This window comes from Silurus meridionalis, chromosome 18, assembly GCF_014805685.1.
Source record: "Silurus meridionalis isolate SWU-2019-XX chromosome 18, ASM1480568v1, whole genome shotgun sequence".
Taxonomy (NCBI): Eukaryota; Metazoa; Chordata; class Actinopteri; order Siluriformes; family Siluridae; genus Silurus; species Silurus meridionalis.
Genome location: NC_060901.1, coordinates 24666048 through 24691172, shown reverse-complemented (window position 1 = coordinate 24691172; position 25125 = coordinate 24666048). Strand labels below are relative to the sequence as shown.

Genomic DNA, 25125 nt, shown 5'->3' with positions numbered 1-25125 from the left:
AGAAGTATGTTAACCTTGATAATAGTGAGAAATCATGAGATTCTCAAATAAAGTGAAAGGTAAGATATTACACATTCATTGTCGGTTCCCAAAATGAATCAGTCTTCCAATGAACTTTGGGGTTTAAACATACTGCTACAGTGGAGTAATCTAAAGCACAATATATAAATATAGTAGAAAAATCTAGTCGGAGATTCGTTCTCTTCGATTGGAGGCCACTCTGTGCAGCTGGAGATGTTTCTCATCAAAACCCTGGGGTTCCATGAAATTATGGAGTAGGAACGGAAGCTTTAAGGATGGATTTGGACTGGTATTGTCAACAGTCTGCTACATTGACTCCAGACATAATAAATGGACATTCGGTGCAACCCAGATGAGGATGTGGTTCCCTCTTGAGTCTGGTTCCTCTCAAGGTTTCTTCCTTATGCCGTCTCGAGGAGTTTTTCCTTCACCACAGTCGCCTCACTCATCAGGGACAAACTTACACTTATAAAGAACATATTCACTTTTTATCACCACATTATCTGTGTAAAGCTGCTTTGAGACAATGTTCATTGTTAAAAGCGCAATACAAATAAAAATGAATTAAAATTGAATTGAATAGTTATTAATATTTATTTTTTTTTACTTAATTATTGTTTATGCTACAATAAATGATATTTTGCACCATCATTGTGTAAATGAAATGCTACACCTCCCCAAAAAAGCTACTATTTTATTTCCAGATTTTGATATTTTGATTTTGGTGATGGCCTCACTAAAGTATTTGCCCCCTATATTAGTAAAGCAGTGTTGCACCTTAGTCCATTTGTCATATAATATGCTTGAAATATAATTCACTCAGATTTACTAATCATATAAAATATGAGAGAATTGTCTTATAACACTTTTAGCATCCTAAGCTTTTATTAATTAATCTTTAATAATTTATTTTATTAAATATCTGATGGTTTGTGTCTCGGTCTTTACATCCATGAAGAGAAATTAATTTTACATTCACTTATCTCCAATCTGGATGTCTGGCCCTTCCCTCTTCTAATTGTATTAAAATATAAACTTGTGTGTGTGTGTGTGTGTGTGTGTGTGTGTGTGTGTGTGTGTGTCGGAGTATATAGGTCAAAACGAGGATTAACTTTATGTAGTGATTGTTATTCTGAGGCGGATCATTAATTGCCCCAGCCGTGATTTAGCGCAGTTAACGGACACCGCCGTGACGTTATGAGCGCTTATGAGCGCTCTATAAACTGTTGGATGAGATTGAAAAATAGACCAAGAACAACAGTCATCATCATTAACATCCATTCAGTTTCTATTCAGAAAAATCACATCTTTAAAAAAAAAAAAAAATACGAATGATTTTTGTGTGTTCACATTTGACCTGTTTAAAGAGAAATCCTGAAGTTCCTGGAGGAGAATAATATGAGGACAAAGTACTGCTAGATAACTTTAAACACTATTAAACCTTTGAGGAACATTTGAGGAGCACTTTATTGTGTCGCACCTCAATCTTATAATTAAAAAGTATATATTAATTTTATAATAGAATTTTTTTATTTGTGTCAACATCCATCTAAATGTTCTCGGAACTCATTTTTTAACACTTTTATTTGATCTAGAAAATCAAAGTAGATTTTATATAGATCTTATATTGATAAGCCTTTGAGGGGAAACTTGTGCTCATTTGAAGTCTGCAATTATATAAAAATTACAGTTGATAAAGATCGTTGATTAAAAAACAAACTTCATATGCTTGGATTTGGGGGCGGAGTCAGCGCTTGTTCTGTATCATAGCTACCACTTTTGTCGTACGAGACAAACTTCTCATTCTAATAGCATTCAACTAAATTTATCCCGAGATCTATAATAAGTGAATATGGATCAAACATGGATCTAACAAACATATTAACAAACAAAAAACAGGAAGTTGACGTCATTTTTTAATTTTGCATTAGTTTCATTTAATTTTTAATTTAGCCTGAAAAATAATACAAACCCATCAGATCTGAGTAGCGACACCAACCTGAGCTTTTCTGACTTTGGATAAACCCAATGAATCAAATCAAATGATGTTTTCCTTCACTTCAAAACGTTTTCCAGCATGATGGTGCCCCCTGTGCACCATGAAGATATGCTTTCCATGGGTTGGAAGAGATCTACTATAGAGCTCCAACCCTATTGATCACCTTTGTGATGAACTGAAATGGAACCCCAGACCTCCTCACTTCACCTATACCTCAGTTTCCAAACACCAAATGGGGACTAATGAGGGGACATAGGAATCTTATGGTCACGTGTCCACAAACTTTTTACATTTAATATAATGGAAATCCAAAATCTAAAAAACAGAAAATACACGTTTCATTCCACAAAATATTTCTACATTGGAATCAGAACCAGGTCAGTCTGATCACGATAATGATCTGAACATTGGATCCACAACATTGGTGCCATCTTTAATTTGAGTTCATCTTCATTATAACATTACTAAGATTTTATTGTCGGTTTTTTTGCACTTCCGCTTGTCAGAACGGGGTAGAAGTTGTGCAGGACATGATTGGCTCCTCACAGTCTGCTGGGGGTGCCTTTTAATCCAATCCAATCTATTAAATCCAATCTTTCTTCGGCTTCATATTTGCATCTGTTTATCTTCATCTCCTCCTTTTAATCTTTCAGTTTGGAGTTTTGAGCTTCGTGTCGGATTTAAACCGTCTACCGATCCATCAGGGCATACAGCATACAGACTGTGTGTGTGTGTGTGTGTGTGTGTGTGTGTGTGTGTGTGTGTGTGTGTGTGTGTATTGGTCTGACAGATGGAGCGAGCCGGGGCCAGTACAGCGTGCATATGGCAGCGCGAGGGGTTTGTGCGGGACTCCGCGCGCTAAGCCGCATTATTAAAGCCGTACAGAGCAACTAGTGCAATCTCTCTCTCTCTCTCTCTCTCTCTCTCTCTCTCTCTCTCTACTTCCTTCTCGCTCCTCACCGTGCAAGCGCAAATTTAATCCCTCGCGTGAGAGGGCTGCTTCTCTCGCGCTCTCATCGTGCCCACGATTACAGAGACCCTTTTCATGATCGTTATTATTAATAGAATTTTATTCCAGATTTGTGTATATTATTATTATTATTATTATTATTATTATTATTATTATTATTGTTATTATTATTATTATTATTATTATTATTATTAATATTATTATTATTACTTCTGTTGTAGTAATAGTTTCTTTATTTCACACGTTCACAATCATGCAGTTTAATTTAAATAATAAAAAGTATAATATATATATATATACTGTTGTTGTTGTGAAAACCCACTCGGTGTGTATTTGATTGAATACTCCTCTAAACACTCTCATGCACTATAGCCAGCACTCTGAACCTGGGAATCTTTCATAATAATAATAAGTCAAACTTTAAGGAGAACCTACACACATCTGGACAGTGGCGGAAAACTCTAAAGTTCTTTTGAGCACCAATTGTTCCTCAGAGAACTTGTAGACTATTTGCATATTTATATGTAGATGCAGATTATAGACAATTTTATGCGATGGATTGTTCGGGGGCTCATACACCCAAAACCACTCATGTGACATTTATTTGGGTTAGAATTGGCTAAACAAACAAATAAACAAACATAATGGTGAGAACGTTAATCGCCGGTCCCTGACGTGATTGGACGGGGACTGAGCTTGTCACGTGACTTGACGGTAACTTGTGTCGTGAAATTTTTGGAAAATGAGAAAAAAAAGTTTGTAATGACGTTTCATTGGCACTGTGTAAGGATGAAATGATCATCGTTGTGGATTTATATATTAATAAATATGAATAAATACTGCTGACTCGAGAATACCGACCAACAAAATCACGATTTTTTTGTTGATAAGTTACAAACCGCCACCGAGCACCGAGCTCACGTGCTGGGTGGGGCGGCGCGTGGATTTGACCTGGGTAAGGCCATGGTTTCACACACACACACACACACACACACACACGCGCAAAATGCCATGCGCAACTGGTGCACAAAAAGGGTACCAAAAGGTACCTAACCATGCTTTAGTACCAAGTGCACCTTCATGTCTTTCATCTAAAACCCGTCAATCATTTTCTCTATTCCTCTTAAACATATGAAAGAGTACCACAGCAGCGGAAGATACAGTGCCCTCAGTACCCTTTCGGTACCAATATACAACATGACCCTTCAGTACCACCAGTTACCAAATATAATATTAGATGTTAAAGAAAGAGCTACAGATGAACGATTAGCGCTTGTGTGTGTGTGTGTGTGTGTGTGTGTGTGTGTGTGTGTGTGTGTGTGTGTGTGTGTGTGTGTTTGACAGAGCATACCCTCAGAGGCGAGCTCATTTGACCGAAACCAGAGAACGAGTTGAGAGACGGAAAGGAAGCCCCATCACATACACACTCATATATACACATACACACACTCGCGCGCGGGCACACACACACACACACACACACACACACAAGCGCACGCTAATCGTTCTTTAAAAAAGGAGGAGGGGGCGAGGACGCAAATGTTGTTTTTTTTTGTTCTTGTCCAACAAAAAGCGAGTCTGATACGGTCCACTTAGCGGCCATAAAGCTTGAGATTGACCGGCGGAGAGCGAGAAGTCAATCTATTTCTTTTTTTTTTTTCAATGAAAAGAAAGGAAGAAGAAAAGAGGTTTGGCCGAAACCCAAAACGGAATAAAAAAAAAAAAAGACGCCACAGATTCCAGCCACAATGTTAAAATGTGTTAAATGTGTGCAAAAGCTGGTGTGTGTGTGTTTTTGTTTTTGTTTTTTGACTTGATTTTAAACTCAATATTCAAATAAAATCAATTTAATTTGCTGTAATTTTTCGGTATTAAATGCACTAATTTGTCGCCCTATTTTCCTGGTGATATGTAAAAAAAAAAAAAAAAAGGTCCACAATTATTATTATTATTATTATTATTATTATTATTATTATTAATATTATTATTATTAACAGTTGTAGCGGTTTTATATCATATTCACGTGTTTATTACGTTTCTTGCTGCAAAAGCATACCGCGTGCGAGTAAAAAAAAAAGAATGAAAGAAAGAAGAAAAAAAAAGAATCCGACAAAACAAACACGAATTCGTTCACGAGCTCATGTATAATAAAATGTTTTTATTCGTGCATTAAAAATGTTTTCTTCTTTCTCGATATATACGAAACTAAACTTACGTTTTTGCTGCAAAAAAAAGGAAGAAAGAAAGAAAAAATACCAAAAATTTGAAAAACAAAACAAAAAAAAATGTCGGCGCAAAACTGGGAAAAAAAAAAAAAATCATCAAAACATGTTGAAAGCGCGCGCTCGGTTCCTTATTAGGCGAAGATACAATATTTATTCCGTGTCTCCAGGGATGAGGCTCCTTCTCTCTCTATTGTCCTCCCATTCCTCAATGCTGATGCTTAATTTTCAAAACTTCTATATTACCAAGGGACCTACGACATCAGCCGGAGAAAAACCCCGGCAAGTACATAATCCGAGCCAGGAAGCCGCCCGGTGCAGTGGGGAGAGAGAGACACACACACGCGCGCGCACTTTCCACCGACTACCGACTCAGACAGGCCACGATTTCACCCGTGTTTTTTTTTCCGGCGGATTTCTTTATTTTTGCTCCCTGTCTCCTCTCTGTCCGTCCTTTCTTTTCTTCCCTTCCTTCCATCTTTCCTTCCTCCCTTCGTTTCTGAGCGCGAGGATAAATCCGCGGAGTTTTGTCTGGAAGCGCGAGAATGTCAGCGACCTTCCCGGGACTGGTTCATGATGCGGAGGTATTTTTAAATTTTTAAAATGCATTCATTTTTTTTTTTTTTTTTTATCTGAGGATTTTGCCAAATTATATGTTTCATTATTCTCCTGGTTTGCAAAACTAGTCGTGTGTGTGTGTGTGTGTGTGTGTGTGTGTGTGTGTGTGTGTGTGTGTTTATTGCCCAGAATGATCAGGATTAAGTATATGATTTTATAACGTCGGTCAAAAAAATATTAATATACACACACGCGCGCACGCACACACCGCGCGTGCACGCGCGCACACACACACACACACACACACACACACACACACACACACCATTAAACACACATAGACAAGTTGCTTTTTTTTCGCAGATTCTCACACTCGTGTTTTTACCAGGCGACACACTCCGGTGTCTCTTACCGGGCAAACGATTTTAATAGTTTTGGCACGCTGTAAATAACTCACCCACACACACACACACACACACACACACACACACACACACACACTATCACTCAAACACCATCCACACCAACTGATAGACAAGTGATAGAGGGATAGATTGAGGGATAGAAAATACAGAAGGAGGGGAAACGGTGCATTTTTTTCCCTTTTACACCCGCGCGCCGGTTTTCTCCCTCCCGAGCACGAGACTGACACCGCCGTCAGGTAGTTCTCTAAAAAAAAAAGAGAGAGAGGCTTTGAGGCTCGTGTGTGTGTGTGTGTGTGTGTGTGTGTGTGTGTGTGTGTTGAGAGAGAAAACGATCGACCGAGTGAGTGTGTTGTGTACATGTAAGTGTGTATGTTTGCCAAAAGGCCCAGAACGACGCGGTTCGGGTAAAAACGAGAAGCGCGCGACTTGTAGCTCGGTGTCGCTGCGAGCGCTTTTTAAATGACATCCGTCACATATTTATTTTCCTCTCTCTCTCTCTCTCTCTCTCTCTCTTTCTCTTTCTCGCTCTCTCTTCTCTCTCTCACTCTTTCTCTCTCTCCTTTCTTTCTTTTTTTTTTTGCACAGATACGTCACGACGGATCAAACAGCTACCGGTTGATGCAGCTCGGCTGCCTGGAGTCAGTGGCGAACTCGTCGGTGGCGTACTCATCCTCTTCTCCGCTCACGTACCCGGCGACCGGGACCGAGTTCGCGTCTCCGTACTTCCCCGCCAACCACCAGTACACGCCCCTGCACCACCAGTCCTTCCACTACGACTTCCAGCACGGGCACCACGCGGCCGTGAACGCCGACGCGTATTACTCGCAGCAGTACTACCAGCAGCTGCACCACCACGGCGAGCCGACCGACTTCATCAACCTGCACGGCGCGCGCGCGCTCAAATCCTCGTGCCTGGACGAGCAGCGGCGCGAGCTGGGCTGCCTGGACGCCTACCGACGCCACGACCTGTCGCTCGTCAGCCACGGCTCGCAGTACGGTGTGCACACCGAGCAAAGGCTGCTGCCGGGGTCCGGTCTGGGGCTTCCGCCGCCGGGGGCTGATGACCTACAGGTACCAGCACGTGCACACATCACCCCCCCCTTCCCATACTAATAGTGTCCAAGCATGCACAACACACACACACACACACACACACACACACACACACACACACACACACACACACACACACACAGTGACCTTGACTTTATCATATTTTGCAAAAAAAAAAGGTTTTAAACGAAATATAAATTAAAGAATTAAATCATTCGTTCAGTATCATCCCAATAGTGACATTTTAATAAGTAAATAAGTGAACAAATACATAAATAAATAAAAACTGATTCAAATGGTTGTTAAATTCGTTTTTTTTATTTCGCCTTTCAAACAAAAAATCAGGATGACTATTAAACTTATAACTAAACAAAATAAAAAGAAAGAATAAACCCCCTGCCAAGGAATTTGAGCATTTTATTTGTATCATGGACTATAATTCATATTCATATTTTTAATAAAAAAAACATTTTGCATTCATTTTAAATAATTATATATATATATTAATCATTATTTTTATTTTTATTTTTTATTATTATTATTATTATTATTATTATTATTATTATTATTATTATTTATATATTTTTTATATCTAGTTAAGGACGATTTTTTTCCTGATCTCATGTTAATTTCGGACCTCATTGAATCGCAGTCACCAGACGCTCTCTTTATGTCCGCGCGCCTTTTGAGCGGTTTTGAGAAAAAGAGTAACTGCTGCTACAAGAATGAAATCTAAATTGAGGTGTATGTTTTCTTGCGCTTTGTGCTATTGAGAGGTCGGGAATGAATCGCGTGAATGCGCGCGCCTCGCCGTTCAAAAAAAAAAAAAAAGAAAGAAAGAAGGGAGGATTAAGGGCTTGCGAAAGGCGCGCGGACAAAAGACCAAATCCTTCGCAGTAGAGCACCGTAGTTTATCCAATTTAGGACTTAATGTCAATCAACTGGTTATTTATGCACAGACATCCTGCGCGCGGTCACGTTTAACTGGCGAGGGGAAAAAAAGAGTAAATAAAGGATGAAGGTCGGTTCATGATTTGCGATTATTCTTTTTTTTTTTTTTTTTGCGCTTTCTAACAAAAATGGATTATTCGTGCGTGCGTGCGTGCGTGCGTGCGTGCGTGTGCGTGTGTGTGTGTGTGTGTGTGTGTGTGTGTGTGTGTGAAATATTATATTGCATAAATATGGATTGAAAAGCAGTAAAAAAAGAGAACAAAAATAACACACACGCACGCAAACACCCACGCGCACACACACATATGTGTGTATTTGCAGTATTTATAACTTATTAATACACAGCTAACTATATTGCATAACTTTGTTTTGTTTTTGCAAAGTTTTGCGTGTCAACTATTGTTTATTTAATTGTTTGTTTGTTTGTGTTTTTGTTTTTTCTATTGCATATTTATCACACGCAAACTAATTTTACACATCCATGAACATAACATCAAATAATAGAATTGAAGCTCAAGTGATGTAAACGTGTATTTTTTTAATATTCGTTTTGCGGCGCGCGAACAGAACCGCGAGAGCCGCTTTTTTACACCGCGGTTGTCGCGTGCGGATTGTTTACGGACGTCGTTTTTTCTCAGTAGTTTTTGATGACGGAAGGCGACTTGGTCTGTTCACTCGCGTGACATAAAGGCGAGACACGCCACACACACACACACACACACACACACACACACATGCACACACGCACGCACGCACGCACAAGTAAAATCCCCGCAGAGAAACACGCCTAAAGTCGTGTGAAAAAAAAGAAAGAAAGAAGGTTTCCGACTTTATTTCTGAATAATAAAAGAACGGTGCGGGGCTTCACCCAAACAGATGCGCCGCACAACCGAGTGTCGCTCGCGCACAAAGTGCATCTCTGAGCCGCTAAAAAAGATTTGGCACGCGGAACAATAGGAGCTGCTGCCCCGTGGCCCTGTTACCTTCCCGCATAATTTATTCCTGATCTCGAGACGGGTTTTGTGTGTGTGTGTGTGTGTGTGTGTGTGTGTGTGTGTGTGTGTGTGTGTGTGTATTGATTTTATAATCACTTTAACTGCACGAGAAAGAAAAAAGGAGTTTGTTTAAAAAAGGCTTACACTACCCCGGCAGCATGGCACTTTATAAAGCGGTGTGTGTGCGCGCGCGCGTGAGTGTGTGTGTGTGTGTGTGTATACTCTTTGTTGTGGGGTCTGGTCACGGCTCGTGAGAGGGATTAACGTTTGATAAAAATCTCGTGACAACAAAGGAAACATGTAATAATAACAATCACGCGCATCGCTGCGCAAAACTCGCCAAATCGTCATATTTAAACCGGAAGCTGGTTGTAATTCTACACATCTCTATACAACTTTGTTTGAAAAAAAAAAGATATACAAGACTTAATGAAAGTGCAGCACTGGTTATTCACAAGTACACAAATACACACGTTGTTAAACGCGGACACACTCCACTGATTTATGGTTGTTAGTATAATGACGTCACACGTGTTCAACTCGATAAAGTGACGTAAAATGATCGTAAAATGAATGCGACGTGATGTAAAAGGTGTTCGGCGTGAATGTTGGTTTCTTTTGCTGTGTGTGTGTTTGTGTTCGCGTTTTTTTTTTTTTTTGGAAGCAAAAAAAAGTTCAACTATTAAAAAAATGGATTCAGCAGGAAGTATTTTTTTAACCTTCATTATTTTGGTCACAATGAACAGACTTGTTTTGGCATTTTTGTGATTTTTTAAAAATAGTTTTCTTCAGGGGTATGATGGACTCACATGTTTAAGTGAACAGTAATGGCTTTTTGGTGGAACCTTATTGGGTTTTGGACTGTACGTTTAAAGTTTTTTTATTTATTTGGGGAAAACAGTAATGTTCCCAGGATTAAAATGCATTTGTCATTATTTAAACGACAAATGAAAATGAAGATGTTTCTAACATTGGCATTGGCATTGGCCAGGTTGTGGGAATGATCGATAAGCTGTGGTGTGAGTTTCTGTGGGTGATGCTTTACTATCTGTTTTGTATCAGTGGGATGGAAATGTGCACGTGTTCACCTTAAATCAGGGTTTAAAATCAAGTTTAAAAGGAAAATGAACTATAGATTTTATTTCAGCTGGAATCATAACAGAACGTGTTTAATCTGAAAACATGAGCATTGTTTACATTTAAATATAATTGTAGGTGCATATTCAGGTCACAGATTATATAAATAGATTTACTGTAAATAACATAAACTGGTAAAAACACAGAGTTCAACAGTTTTTTAATGGTTGAATTCGATTAAACAATTTTTCTATGATTGTACATTTACCTGTTTGTTTGTTTTTTCAGTCTATAGTAAATGCAAGCATGAAATGTAAAAATAAAGAAAAAAATAATAATTTATCAGCTGAATCTGCTTCAGACTCAAAACTGTGACATCCCAATACAAATATACATGAGATCACAAATGATACAGAATAATATCACGGTTGTAGTTTATCGTTTACACAATTACTGCTTGAAATCTAGAATTTAGTTTCCTGTAGAAGAAATTTAGGGTTAGTTTGACAGTGGAAATTTACAAAAGAGGAAAAAAAAATTCCCAAAGAGGCCCATTTTGCATTTCCTATAGCCCTCTGGAACTGACTAGAATATTGTAGAATTTTCTATAACAATATAGAATTTATTCAAACTTGAAGAATCTACTATAATACTGTAGATCTCTATTGCTGTAGTTACTTATAGTACTGTAGAGTTCATAATAATGCTCTAGAATTTTACTATGAAACTCGAAACTACATTTGATACTGTGGAATTCACGAGACAGCAGAAAAAAATTTATTAAAACGCAGTAGAATTTTATATAACACAGCAAAAACTTGAATTTACTACTATTTGCTATAACAATCTACATTTAATATTAAAGCTGTAAAATGTCTTGGAATGTAGTAGAAGTTACTTTAATTGTACAATTTCTAAAATGTAGTGAGATTAATACAATGTTTTGAATTTGGATATAGAATTCACAACAAATCTGTCCAGGATATTTTTTTAATGTTCTAGCATGATGTAGAATTCACAATATAACATTGTAGAAATCACTATGATGCTATAAAATTGATTGTAACACTATAAAATTCACTATAATTCTGTAGAATTTGCTGCAAATGTGTAGAATTCACTAAAATGCTATAGAATTAAGTAGAACTCTGTCGAATGCAGAATACATCACTTGTATAATGGTGTATAATGTTCTACATTTTTGCACCATTTTGCAAATGTCGAATGTATTAGAACATTCATTTCTCGATCCTGTACATAACACAGATATTAAATTAGGGGGGAGAAGTTGTTCGAATTGATTAATTTAGAAATATTCTACAATCTAGATGAGTAGAGTAGAATTGTTCGAATTATTTACTGTGGTGTAGAAATGCCCTGAAGCCTTCCTGAAGAAAAGCTCCACTTCTCTAGAATATTATATATGTACTAGAACTGTGCAGACAGATTGTATTCGAATTGACGTTCGTGTGTGTGTGTGTGTGTGTGTGTGTGTGTGTGTGTGTGTGTGTGTGTGTGTGTAGGGATCCGTGGACGCGCAATGCGGGCTCATGTTGAACGGACAAGGCGGGGTTATACGGCGAGGTAAGGCCAAGGTTTTTTTTTCAGCACATCTGCACACACACACACACACACACACACACACACACACACACACACACACACACACAGAGGGACAGTTTAATTATTTAACTTGCCTGGTTTTTTCACTCTTTGTTGTGTGTTATCTGTGAAGCCTCCCATTAAAATGTACAATAATGAGAATGTTTGTAAAAATATTTTTTTATATTTATTTTTTTCTTACATTTTTTCATTGTTTACCTACAAGCATTATTTTCTTTACACAATTAGTTTACTTTACGCAAAACTGCATTATTATTATTATTATTATTATTATTATTATTATTATTATTATTGTTGTTATTATTATTATATTTTTTAATGATTATTATTAGTAGTAGTAGTGCTGTTATACTTTATTGACAAAATGATTTCAGGACAAATTTTGTGATCAACAATTACTGACCAAAATATTTTAGATTTTATAAAATAAATCTAATTTGTAAAAAATATTTGTAAATATTTATTGCGTATAAAAACAAAACATTTACACGTCTTTCACTTTTAAAAGACACTTTACTACATTGAAAACAAACATACAATCTAATGTTTTATAAATAAGAAATGCTTTTTATTATAATTATCCTTAGTTTTTTGATACATTTTTAGTTCATTCACTGTAATTAACATTCTTTAATCTACAAATAAAAAAGTCTGCAGTTATTATTATTATTATTATTATTATTATTATTATTATTATTATTATTATTATTTATAACTGCTATAATATTTGTCATTTTATATGAATCTCACCTATTATAACGCGCGCGGTTTGTTGGCTCTTTCTTTCTTTCTTTCTTTCTTTCTTTCTTTCTTTCTTTCTTTCTTTATTAGATAAAATTCCGGTTCCTCTCTCTCTCTCTCTCTCTCTCTCTCACACACACACACACACACACACACACCATCTATCTCCCGCTCTTCTGTTTTTTTTTTTTTTTGGTGTAACGGAGGATTTTTCGCCGCGAGCTCCGCCGATTCCAGAGCTATCACAACCAATAATCTTTGCTTTGGCTCGCGCTCCCGGTATCGATGGCTTCTCACGCGCCTCGGGCGGCTGCTTTGATATGTTAATACGGCTCGAGCCCCGAATGCAGCGGAGATCATATTTAATGTTGTTCACACTCACTGCAACTCCGAGTGAATATTCACACCGAGGCTTTTTCTTTCGCTCTCCCCGTCTATCTGTTCATCTTTTTTCTCTTTCCTTTTTCTAAAGAGAGATCACTCAGGAAACGCGCGTTCTGCTGAGAGAAGTCGCGCGCGTTTTAATCATTAGCATCGCCGTGCACGTAGCTTCCAGGAATTTGATCAAGATTAGCCTCTCGCCTTTATAGTGTGTGTGTGTGTGTGTGTGTGTGTGTGTGTGTGTGTGTGTGTGTGTGTGTGTGCATACTTAATGCACAAAGAGTGCTTACCCTCTTATATTTTTATGACCCTCAGTCATACTGTATGTGTGTGTGTGTGTGTGTGTGCCGAATGCATATATTCTTGCATATATTCTTATGGCCCTTAGAATACTGTGTGAGTGCGTGCGCGCGCGTGCCTAGTGCACAAAGAGCTCCTCTATATTCTCAAGCCCATCAGAATAATATATATGTGTGTGTGTGTGTGTGTGTGTGTGTGTGTGTGTGTGTGTGTTTACAGGTTAATGCACAGAGCTTGTGTGGCCCATCCTTTCTTAAACCCCTTAGAATACCACCCACCCCAGCATACATTATACTTTGTGTGGACCTGATTTTATATCTAAGTCAGAACAAAATGTCCCCACAAGGACAAGACATTAGTTTCATCCTATCAATGAATAACTATTCATTTCATTATCAGTGCATTACGAACATTGTAAAATGTGAAATGTTTGTATAAATGTACTTGAATCCTGTAGAATTGTGCAGAAGTGTAAAATGATTTAGCAGGACATTGTCTTATCTGCTATAATTTATTTGAATTTTTAAGGATGTTAGTCTAATGCTTTATTATAGTGGTATATGAGGTTAAATATTTAGTTGAATGTTGCAGAATTGAACAATTTTATGTCTCATTAAGGACCAAATATCCTCATATAGACAGGAATAACTTCAGATTTAAATTTGATCAGAAAAATGTGTGTTTAGGTTACGGTGTTAAGCTTGGGGTCAGGTTCAGGTTTAAAGAGGTATTATTAGCAGCATTAACAGGAAAATTATGTAAGTGCAATGTCCAAATAATTATGAGTTTGTGGGGACCAAATTTGTGAACAACAAAGCCAGGAGATTGACACAAATGATAAAAGAGGCAAAAAACTTATTTTTGTTTACTTAGTAAATGGATAAGGTGTAGGTGTAGATAAGCAAAAATACCATGTGTGTGTGTGTGTGTGTGTGTGTGTGTGGTTGATCTGGCAGCCCTATAAACATCCAGTTACTACATTTGAAACAGAACTAGACTGGCATTTGGCCTATGTCTTTTTTTTCCCCTTCTAACTTTAATTTTTGTGGCAAACTCGTAAAAAGCACTTGATTCGCTTTGTGATCGCTGAGTGCTGTGCCTCAGGCTACTCACCCGCGCTTAAATACTCGCTATCGCCTCTGGGCCCGATGCTCGCGACCAGACTACCGGCAATAGCTCTTTTTCAATCGCCCTTGGCAACATAAAATACAAACTACTTTGAATCAAAAAAAAATTTCGGGGGGAATTAATGCGATGTTAACTTGAATGCTAGGTGAGATCTTGGGTTTGTCAGACCGCTTCACGTTGACTGACATGCAAGGTTCAGGTGAGAGACCCTGCAGCCAGAAAACTCCTTAAAGAACAACACACACACACACACACACACACACACACACACACACACACACACACACACACACACACACACAAGCGCACACACACAGCTTACTACTACTTATGAGGACGTTATCATACCTTTATTCAAAATAACATTTGCAGTTTGAATCAATAGAAACAAATTTTCTATTTACATTTTCAAAGTGGGGACCAGCCTTTACATCCCCTTAAATTCTGCAGACATTCTTACACACACACACACACACACACACACACACACACACACACACACACACACACACACACACACACACAGCTTAATACTACTTATGAGGACATTATCATGCCTTTATTCAAAATAACATTTGCAGTTTGAATCAATAGAAACAAAAAGGATAAAACTTTTTTTACATTTTCAAAGTGGGGACCAGCCTCTACATCCCCTTAAATTCTGCTTGTGCAGACATTCTTACACACACACGCACACACCCACACACACACACACACACACACACACACACACACACACACACACACACACACACACACTGTAATTAAAATACTCTTCTTTTTCATTTATTGTATACTCGTGATATACTGTATCAACTAGCAACTAGTAATAATATTATTTTCAATGTAAAAGTGAAAAATTACCACAGAATGAGTTTTATAAAGTGTTACAGCACTAATCCCTTGCAGCCTCTTGCTGAAAGACAACTACATGACAAGTTTAATTTCCCCGGGTCAAAGGTCAAATACGGTGTGTTACAAACAAACTCACAAATCTTTTTTATAACAATGTGGTTCATAGAGCGTTAAACAGTCACATGTAATGAAATATAAAACCTATACTACATGGACAAAACTTCGACACCTGAGCATAGAATTGATATGTAACATCCCATTCCATATTTCTTAACCATTTGCTGTTGTAATAATCTCCAATCTTCTGGGAAGATTTTGTGTACATTTGTGCTCAATCAGCCACAAGGTTGTTAGTAAAGTCAGATGCTAATCTAGATGAGGTGAGAAGGTCTTAAAGGTGTGCAATACAGTTGGAGCTCTATAGCAGGAGATTTTCCAGATCCTGGAGATGACATTGTGTACTCTGCATCTTTTCAAACCACTTGGAATGGATGAATTGTTATAAATTTTAGGTCATGATAGATGTTGGGATTTCAATTGATGCATATGTTCCTGTTAGTTGTAACTGTAGCTCCAGATTTTTGTATAAATATAAAAGCAATTCCACGTCATGAGAAAATTTAGGGTCAGCTCATGAAATCTAGGAGTCCTATAGGTAAGCCAGGAACACAGGTGAACATTCGCACCCACTCACATCTACTGATGTATTTAGGAGATGGTATGAAACCCGGAGAACCCGGTAGAACCTATGTAGACACACGAATCAAATCTTTGAGAGCTGTGACTTTAGCAAATGCACCATGATGTTACTAAAGCATCGTTATTATATTTACATTCTCAAAGTTTTAACAAAGAAAGTTTTTGCGACTAATTAAAAACATTTTGCTTTGTTGTTAATTCCAGGAGGCACGTGTGTGGTGAACCCTACAGATCTGTTCTGCTCGGTCCCTGGCCGTCTCTCTCTCCTCAGCTCTACCTCCAAATACAAAGTGACCATAGCTGAAGTCAAGCGGCGACTCTCTCCTCCAGAGTGCCTCAATGCCTCACTGCTGGGGGGCATCCTCAGGAGGTAACACCCATACACACACACACACACACAGAGCCAATGCACAAACTGTATTAACCCAAGGTCTGAGAAAGAACATGAAGAAAGGGTGCAAGAGAAAGAGCAAGCACTAACGAGAGAGAGAAATAGAGGAGGAGAAGGACTAGTATGAGGATATTTCGCTTGGCATTAGATCCAGAGATAAAGGGTATGAATGAGTGTCGAAGGGGAAAAAAAATGAGAGAGAGGCAGGGAGGAAGAGGATGAGATGGAGAAAGATGGAGAGCCAGTGGATCTATTATTAATGAGTATGAGAGAGAGAGAGAGAGAGAGAGAGAGAGAGAGAGAGAGAGATAGTGGTTGAGGGAAAGTGGATGGGGATGAAGAAGGAGCCTCAACTACTTCTACACACATACACGCACACACACTCACACACACAGAATAAGCAAAAGGTATTGAAAAAGTGAGGGTGATAACAATGTGGAAACAGAGTTGAGAGAGAGAGAGAGAGAGAGAGAGAGAGAGAGAGAGAGAGAGAGAGAGAAGTGCACTTTTTTATACTTTGGCTGTACTTCATGACCTGGTCTACTTTTTGTCCTCCATAAACACACCAAACTTAAACAACAACAAAAAAAAAAAAGAAAAGGAAAGATTATGATGCTTTTTGTTTGTCGCAAAAATGGAACAGACATTGCTGGCATGTTGTTTTATTTTTTTTTCTCTAATGTATGTATTGCATGTAAACAGTAGATGCCAATGAATCGGTTTGAAACTGAAATTATTTTACAGAACAGCATGAGATCATTTTAAAATCATTAACATTGTAACGTTTTTGTTTTTCTAAAGTTATTTACAAAATTGTTACATAAAAATTGTCACTTTTCTTCATAAATTTAAGATTCTTCATAATCTAAAGTTTTTTTATTCCACTTCAGCACTGAATTTAAAGAATTCAGAAACGGTAATATAACAAATTCACACCTAATCTAATAAAAATGCATTTTAGTTCTAAATGCATAAAAGTGTCAAGATGTTTAAAGCCTACAGTGAGAAACATACATTAAGGGCATTTTAAAAGTAGCTTAAAATATATATTTTTTTATTTTTATAAAGAGTAATTTTATTGTTTTATTGTATTGTCTAATTTGGGTAACAAGGTTGTACTTTGGAAGTCATAGGATCTATAATTAATATTAACGTGTGACCTTGAGAAAGAAAAAAAGAGACATTAAAAGACCTTTTTAGATTCACTGTGAACTTTCTCACCTAAATTTCAAAAACTTAACCGCAGTATAAAAAGGAAATAAACTGCAGTGTAGGTTGAAAATGTTAAGCGTGTATTACACTAATCATACCAAACTGGCTTTTTATAATTTTATAGACATTTAACATTAAACCTGTTTAAATCCGAATCCGAACCCGAGCTCAGAACCAGACTCAAGAAATAGCCCTGTGTATTGGATAACAAAGTATAAAAATATAAATTAATTAGATTTAATTACATAAAAATAATTGGGATATGGGCTTGGAAAAAATTTATAATAATGAGGGACCTCAGCAATCCATGCAACAATGTCATAAAAAAAATAACAAACATTTAATACAAAAAAACGTAAAGTAATTTTCAGTTTCATTGTGATTTTTTTTCCTAAATCTGCATCTTTTTAACTTTTTAACAGCACATAAAAAAATATATAATTAATGTCTTTATCTCTTTCTCTTTCCCAGAGCGAAATCTAAAAATGGTGGACGGTGTCTCAGAGAGAAGTTGGACAGGTTGGGGTTGAACCTCCCAGCAGGCCGCAGGAAAGCCGCCAATGTCACACTGCTCACGTCTTTAGTAGAAGGTAAACACCCAGCAAGATTCCGAAACACGTTTTTTCCTACAATAACGTGACTGAAAACAATCAATGACAATCAGAAAAGTGAACTAATACCCAAGATCAGAATCGGTCCAAAGAAAAAGTCCTGCTGCTTTTTCTGATCACAAAAAAAAAACTGGAATTTGGGTTTGGAAAATATTTTTCTTTAAATATACATAACTTTTTTGTGTATTTTGTATATTTTTTAGATGTGAAATGTCTAAATGTATAAATGTGTAATATGACACATTTTACATTGTCAAAAAAAATAACTCGGATTATAAAACATTTCTTTTTACATGCAAGAGATTTTGCTTATGCTTATAATTATAATTATTTATTATTATTCAACATTCTTTTTCTTCTGCATACAGGTGAAGCGCTACATCTGGCAAGGGATTTCGGCTACACCTGCGAGACAGAGTTTCCCACTAAAGCTGTGGGCGAACATCTGGCACGGCAACACACAGAACCTAAAGAGCAGAATGCCCGCAAGAAAATGGTGCTGGCCACCAAGTAAGTAACCGGATGCAATTATTAAACATTAAATACGATCTATAAATATCATTTAAAATATTATGTCATTAATGTTTATTCAGTTTACTAGTAATTGATAAAAATTTGACCAAATATACTATATGCAAAAAATAAATATTGCTTAGAAAGAAAGAAAGAAAGAAAGAAAGAAAGAAAGAAAGAAAGAAAGAAAGAAAGAAAATATCTAATATTTAAATATATAAAATATATTTTGTGGAATATAAAGGACAGGTAAACAATAAACAAACATTATAATTAACAAGTAATAAGTAAGTAATAAGTAACAAGTAACATTACATCAGCACTTTTTTAAAATAGTTTCCTGTATATTATATTACGTTATAAAGAAAATAGATACTTAAGATAATTGTGAGAAAAAACATCAGTATTCAAAAGACTTTATAAATATTTTCCGATGTCTAAAATGTGTATCCTTAAGGATTTGTCTTCTTTGTGTGTGTGTGTGTGTGTGTGTGTGGGTGTATGTGTGTATGTGTGTGTGCGTGTAGGCAGATTTGTAAAGAATTTCAAGATTTGTTAAGTCAAGATCGCTCTCCGCTGGGTTCCTCAAGACCGACACCAATCCTGGACTTAGATATTCAGAGACATCTAACACATTTTAGGTACTAATATGCACACACACACACACATACACACACACACACACACACACACACACACACACTACTAATTATTATTTTATATTATTTTATTTTTAATTTTTTATAGAATATCAGGCAGGCAAAAAAAAATCATAGTTGCCGATAATTTGTGTGATTGTACATTTCTCAGTCAAATCATAAAGCATGGGTTCTCCAACCTTTTGACCCCAAATGGATGTTACAAATTTTCTGTAAATCCAAGTGTTCCTTTATTATTTAATTTCTATTTTTGTTCCTTTTATGGTTTATTCTATTTTCATGTTCATTGTTCACCGAGTCACTTTATAAAGTTGAGGAACTAGTGGAGGGAGACAGAAATTCGGGGGGAAGAAGTTTTCCATTTTTCTATTATCAGGATGATAAAATATTAATATCATTCAGTATGATAAAATATCCCACACGCTTTTTAAATAAATGTAGCTTTAATAAAGGTACACATTATGTTTTTACTTATCTCTCACCATAGCCCAAACGTAGTTGTAATATTACTTAGCTGAATACATGAATACAACTAAGGGAGAGATTGTAAAGTTGTATCCAACATTGGTCACGCCCTCTAGTCTGGAAGTTTCTGTCATGAGACGCTCAACATAAATCTTAAACAAAATGGGCTCCTGTTCTACATGTTGACTACATAGAATAAAAGAAATTTAGAATTTATGCATTTTATATATACAATGCTATAGAAATAAAACTTGCTTGTATGGCAGTACAGATTTACTGTCCTCTGAAAAGAACTCACCATACAGCCATTATTGTCAAAATAATTGCCAACAAAAGTGAGTACACCCTCAGTGATAACTGCTGTACATCGTGTAAACATGCAAATGCTTGACAGAACCATACAAATGTGTGCATCTTGTATTAGAGCAGTTAAAATTGGGTGCTTTGAGTACAATTTTCTCATATTGACCACTGGATGTTCAACATGGCAACTCATGGTAAAGACCCTGTGAAAATTTGGAAATTAGAATTGTTGCTCTCCACAAAGATGCCGAGGCTGTGAGGAGATCGGTAACAGCCTGAAACTGTGTTACAGTACAGTGTTTAGGCTCATACAAAGATTTTCCAAGACGGGTTCCACTCGGACCTCGCAAGGGTCCATCAATGCTGTGCGTCAGGTGCAGAAGCTGCTTCAACAAACAGACGCATGAGTTCTGCAGCTTTGCTTTAGCCGTTGCAGAAGCAGAAGGTCCATTGGTCAGTGCTCAGACCGTGCGTCGCACACTGCAACAAGTTAGTTTGCAGGCCGTCGTCCCAGACAGAAGCCTTTTCTGAAGCTGCTCACAAGAAAGACCTTAAACAGTTTGCTGAAGGTGACCTGTCCAAGAGCATGAATTACTGGAATCATGTCCTGTGGTCTGATGAGATGAAGATAAACTTGTTTGGATCAAATGGTGTCCAGCATGTGTGGTGACGCCCTGGTGAGGAGAACCAGGAAAATTGTTTCTTGCCTAAAGTCAATCATGGTGGTGGCAGCATCATGGTCTGGTGCTGCTGGTACTTCTGAAGCAGAACATGATGCCTCCCTTCAGAAACTGCAGTTTTCCAACATAATAATGACCCCAAACACACCGCCAAGGATCTGCCTTGCTGAGGAAGCTGAAGGTGAAGGTGATGGAGTAGCCAAGTATGTCTCCAGACCTGAACCCTATTGAGCACCTGTGGGGCATCTCCAAGCGGAAGGTGGAGAAGCACCATGTGTCTGATATCCAGCAGCTCCGTGATGTCATTATGGAGGAGTGGAAGAGGATCCCAGCAACAAACTGTGCAGCTCTGGTGAATTTCATACCCAGCAGGATTAAAGCAGTGCTGAATAACAATGTTCACTGAGGGTGTACTCACTTTAGTTTACAGTTATTTAGACAATAATTGCTGTATGTTGAGTTCTTTTTAGAGGACAGTAAATATGTACTGCTCTATATGTGCACTTACTTTTAAAAGAATGTATACACACACACACACACACACACACACACACACACACACACACACACACACACACACACAAACTAGAACACTATTTTACAGGACACTTTGGCCAGAAAAAGCACATTGAAAATATTAACAGCTCGGTGAAAAATACACAGGGGTAAAATTCTACTTATTTATTTAAAAAAAAAACCTGAAGGTCTTATTTACGTTACAGATTTTTTTATAATTTACCTCCCATTTGATTGACATCTTTGTGAATGAAAATATAGTCAAATTGAGTCCCCTATATGATTACAGTAAACAAAATATAATAATAATCATCATTTACAAATTTTTTCCAGATAGATAGATAGATAGATAGATAGATAGATAGATAGATAGATAGATAGATAGATAGATAGATAGATAGATAGATAGATAGATAGATAGATAGATAGATAGATCCCTGATAAAAAGCATTTAAAAAGTATTTCATTGTTACTGCTATTATTATTTTTATTTAAATTCTTATTATAATTCTACTTGTTATTATTGTTTAAACTGTGTTTTATTTTGGGTGTTCACAGTTTGATCACACACGGTTTTGGCACGCCGGCAATCTGCGCCGCTCTCAGCACCTTCCAGACGATCCTCAGTGAAATGTTGAACTACCTTGAGAAACACTCAGCCAATAAGAGCACAGGAACGCCTGATGGCAGTCAAATCAACTCCAACTCCGAAAAGATAGCACTACGAAAAACCAACGAGACGCCATCGAAAGACGGGAAAATGGAAAAAACTGAATGACTCCACTTCTTTTACTTTCTTTTTCTCCTCTGTTTTTATTTTGGCAAAAGTAGGAATTTGCTGCTGACTCACTTCCTAATCTGAGCTCAGATGATCGGCGGGGTCTTAATCAGGGCTTGGCTCAAACAGGGCGAGCTTTTTCTCTTTTAATTTTGAAGTTTGGCAAATAATTTATTACCTGATTATTTAATGACGTGTCTTTATAACTATTTTCCTGTCGAATACGTTCTTTGGTTTGGAGCTTGTCCCTGTACAGATAGCTGAGCAGACACACATTCCGAGGCGTCATTTCGGGTTGTGTGAGAGCTGTAAATGAATCGGAGTGGCGCTTGTGGTTGCCGTCGGAAACTGTATATTTATTGTGCATGTTAAAGTTTGTACACTGTTTGAAACCCTCACTGACACTGCAGATCTTCACCACATCTCGGCTGCATTTGTAAAGAGTTATATATATATAAACGTATAAAACGACGACTTTTCTTGCAGGTTTTGAGCTACATATATGAAATATCCTTACATGTCCAATAAAGCATATTGCTCAAAGTCTTATATTAAACATGTGTGTTGGTCTGGAAAAGAGTTTTTTTTCTTGATGAAGCAGCTAGAGCAAGATCAGTTCGGTGTCATTTAATCACCGTTTGTCCGTCTTTTGAATTCACAAAAAGCTGTCTGTGAAGAGCAATGCTTCATCATGAACATATTTAAACATGTACAAATAGTACAAACATAAAAACAATCCACAAAGCTACAGTTAGACAGAACACAGAAAGATTTCTGTCTCAATTTCCAGGTTTATTTCCAGGTTTGATGTTTAAAGCTTCATTCACACATACAGACACTTGCAGCGACAAACAACCAAAAGCCATTTGTTTTCAATGAAAGTTGCAACTCCTGGTAACATTGGCAAAGACGACTATTGTTGAAAATTTTGGGCGTGTCCAGCGATACTGAGAAAAGTTGAACTTTATGCAAATATGATCTCTTGATCTTTTTGTCAAATTGGAATGCAAGCTGGACCACCCAATGAGAAAGTTGACCATGGAAGCCAGTAGTAGGAAAGCTTACTGGTGGCTTCAAATTGTAACACAGCAACTAGTGACTTGCAGCAATAAAATAATTCAATTCAATTCATTTAATAAAATTTGTAGTTTATTACATTTTATTTGTATAGCACTTTTAATAATGGACATTGTCTCAAAGCAGCTTTACACAGATAATATGGTAAGAAAGAAGATGTTTTTTAAGTTTAAGTGTAGGTTTTCCCTAATGAGCGAGTGAATCTGATATGAATGTAACTATCCAAAATAAACAAAAACTAACTAGACACCTGATTTGGCAAAATGTCCATAAATGAACGCACTGGAAATGTATATAATTTTATGCTAGCTTAATATACCCTGTTAGCTGAAATGCTAAATTTTAAAAGTTTACATTTATAATTCAATTAGGTTTGATTTGTAAAGCGCTTCTAATGATGGACATTGTCCTAAAGTAGCTTTACATAATTAAAAATGTGAATTTTTCATTTATAAATGAGTCCCTGTAAGTTGATTCCTAATGACTGACCAGTCGTGACGGTGGCAAGTAAAAACTCCCTCAGATGGCATAAGGAAGAAACTTTGAGAGGAACTACACATAAGAGGGAACCCATCCACCAAATGTCCATTTATTTATTTACATTAAGTTCACAAAAAACGATTGTGAACGTAATGTGTGAACATAGCATTAGTATAGGGAAGTTCACATCCTGAAGGTCACATATTGATAACATTTAAATATTTATCCTGGACATATTATCTGTCTATATTTAGAACTTCTTTCTAAATGACAAATAAACCATTCAAATGTATACATTTGTCTGTAAGTTTATCTCTAGGTTTATGGTTTATCTTTAATGAGCAAGCTAGTGGCCAGATGAACTAAACCTTAAGAGGAACCAGACTCAAAAGGGAACCCATCCCCATGTGGGTGACACCAAATGTCCATTTATTATAGTTATTGTAGAGGTTATCAACTGTTCACTGATGGAGAATAAAATGTGGGAAACTGTTCAAGGTAATTGAAGTAAACAGTAAACTGTGTAAACAGTCTGTGTAAACAGTCACTGCCACAGTGGTTCAGGACTACAATCACCTGGAACAGAAAACACATTAATCATAGTCTAAATCTATTTCCATAGATCTTCAGTTTAACCCTCCACAAAAACCTCATGAATCTTTAGACTGTTCATGTGGAACGATCTTTGGCAGCGAGTGGTCTACAAATGAAAAGAACTTTATCAGGAGGTAGGGCATCCTGAGGAATCAAGCAGTTCTGGAAAGAAGAAAGGGACAGGAACACTGGTAACAAATGCACCTGGATTTCCTCTGTACAATACACATTTTTTAAAAATAAATATTGGGCAATTTGTAGTGGGAGATACAAGAGTGCTTTTATGATCCTGTCAGAAATCAGCTGCATGTTGCTATGCTGGTACCAGAAATGAGAAGTAATGAAGTACAAATACTTTGTTACTGTACTTAAGGAGATTTTTCTTGTTTGAATACTTTACTTCAATATTTATTTTTCAATTACTACATTTTTTTACACAAATATTTAAAATTTCTACTTCTTACTTTTTTAAACCAGACTTTTTACTTTAGTTTTAATCTATTTGGTGACATCATCAATATTTTTTCCTCTCATTGCACACCGTTTTCAGCCCTACCACTGGTGTATCATTTCCTAGACAGAGGTAGGCTAGCCTATAAGGCAACAAGAAGTCTGGGCTTAACATGGATGTAAATATTACAGAAACAAGACATTCCTGATTACCATCATCTTTTCTCTGCTTGTGTTCTATATGGTGGATTTTCAGACTGGATACATTTATTAGATAACAAAATGTTTAATAGTTTTGTATTAATATTTTAATATGATGTGGTCCATTTACCAGCGTGACACTAAAAACAGGTAGCAGTAATGACTACTTTTGACTTAAGTACATGTCAGAGCCCAAA

General features: G+C 36.9%; 1 protein-coding gene across 1 annotated transcript; it reads left to right on the top strand.

Moving 5' to 3' along the window:
• Positions 1-5731: 5731 nt before the first annotated feature.
• tfap2d (transcription factor AP-2 delta (activating enhancer binding protein 2 delta)) lies at positions 5732-22618 on the top strand. The gene is made up of 8 exons (XM_046873884.1): positions 5732-5796; positions 6781-7266; positions 11795-11855; positions 16203-16368; positions 18073-18191; positions 18581-18722; positions 19253-19366; positions 21907-22618. Exons 1-8 carry the CDS (start codon positions 5758-5760, stop codon positions 22124-22126), a joined length of 1347 nt encoding a protein of 448 aa, XP_046729840.1. The 5' UTR covers positions 5732-5757; the 3' UTR covers positions 22127-22618.
• Positions 22619-25125: the final 2507 nt, after the last annotated feature.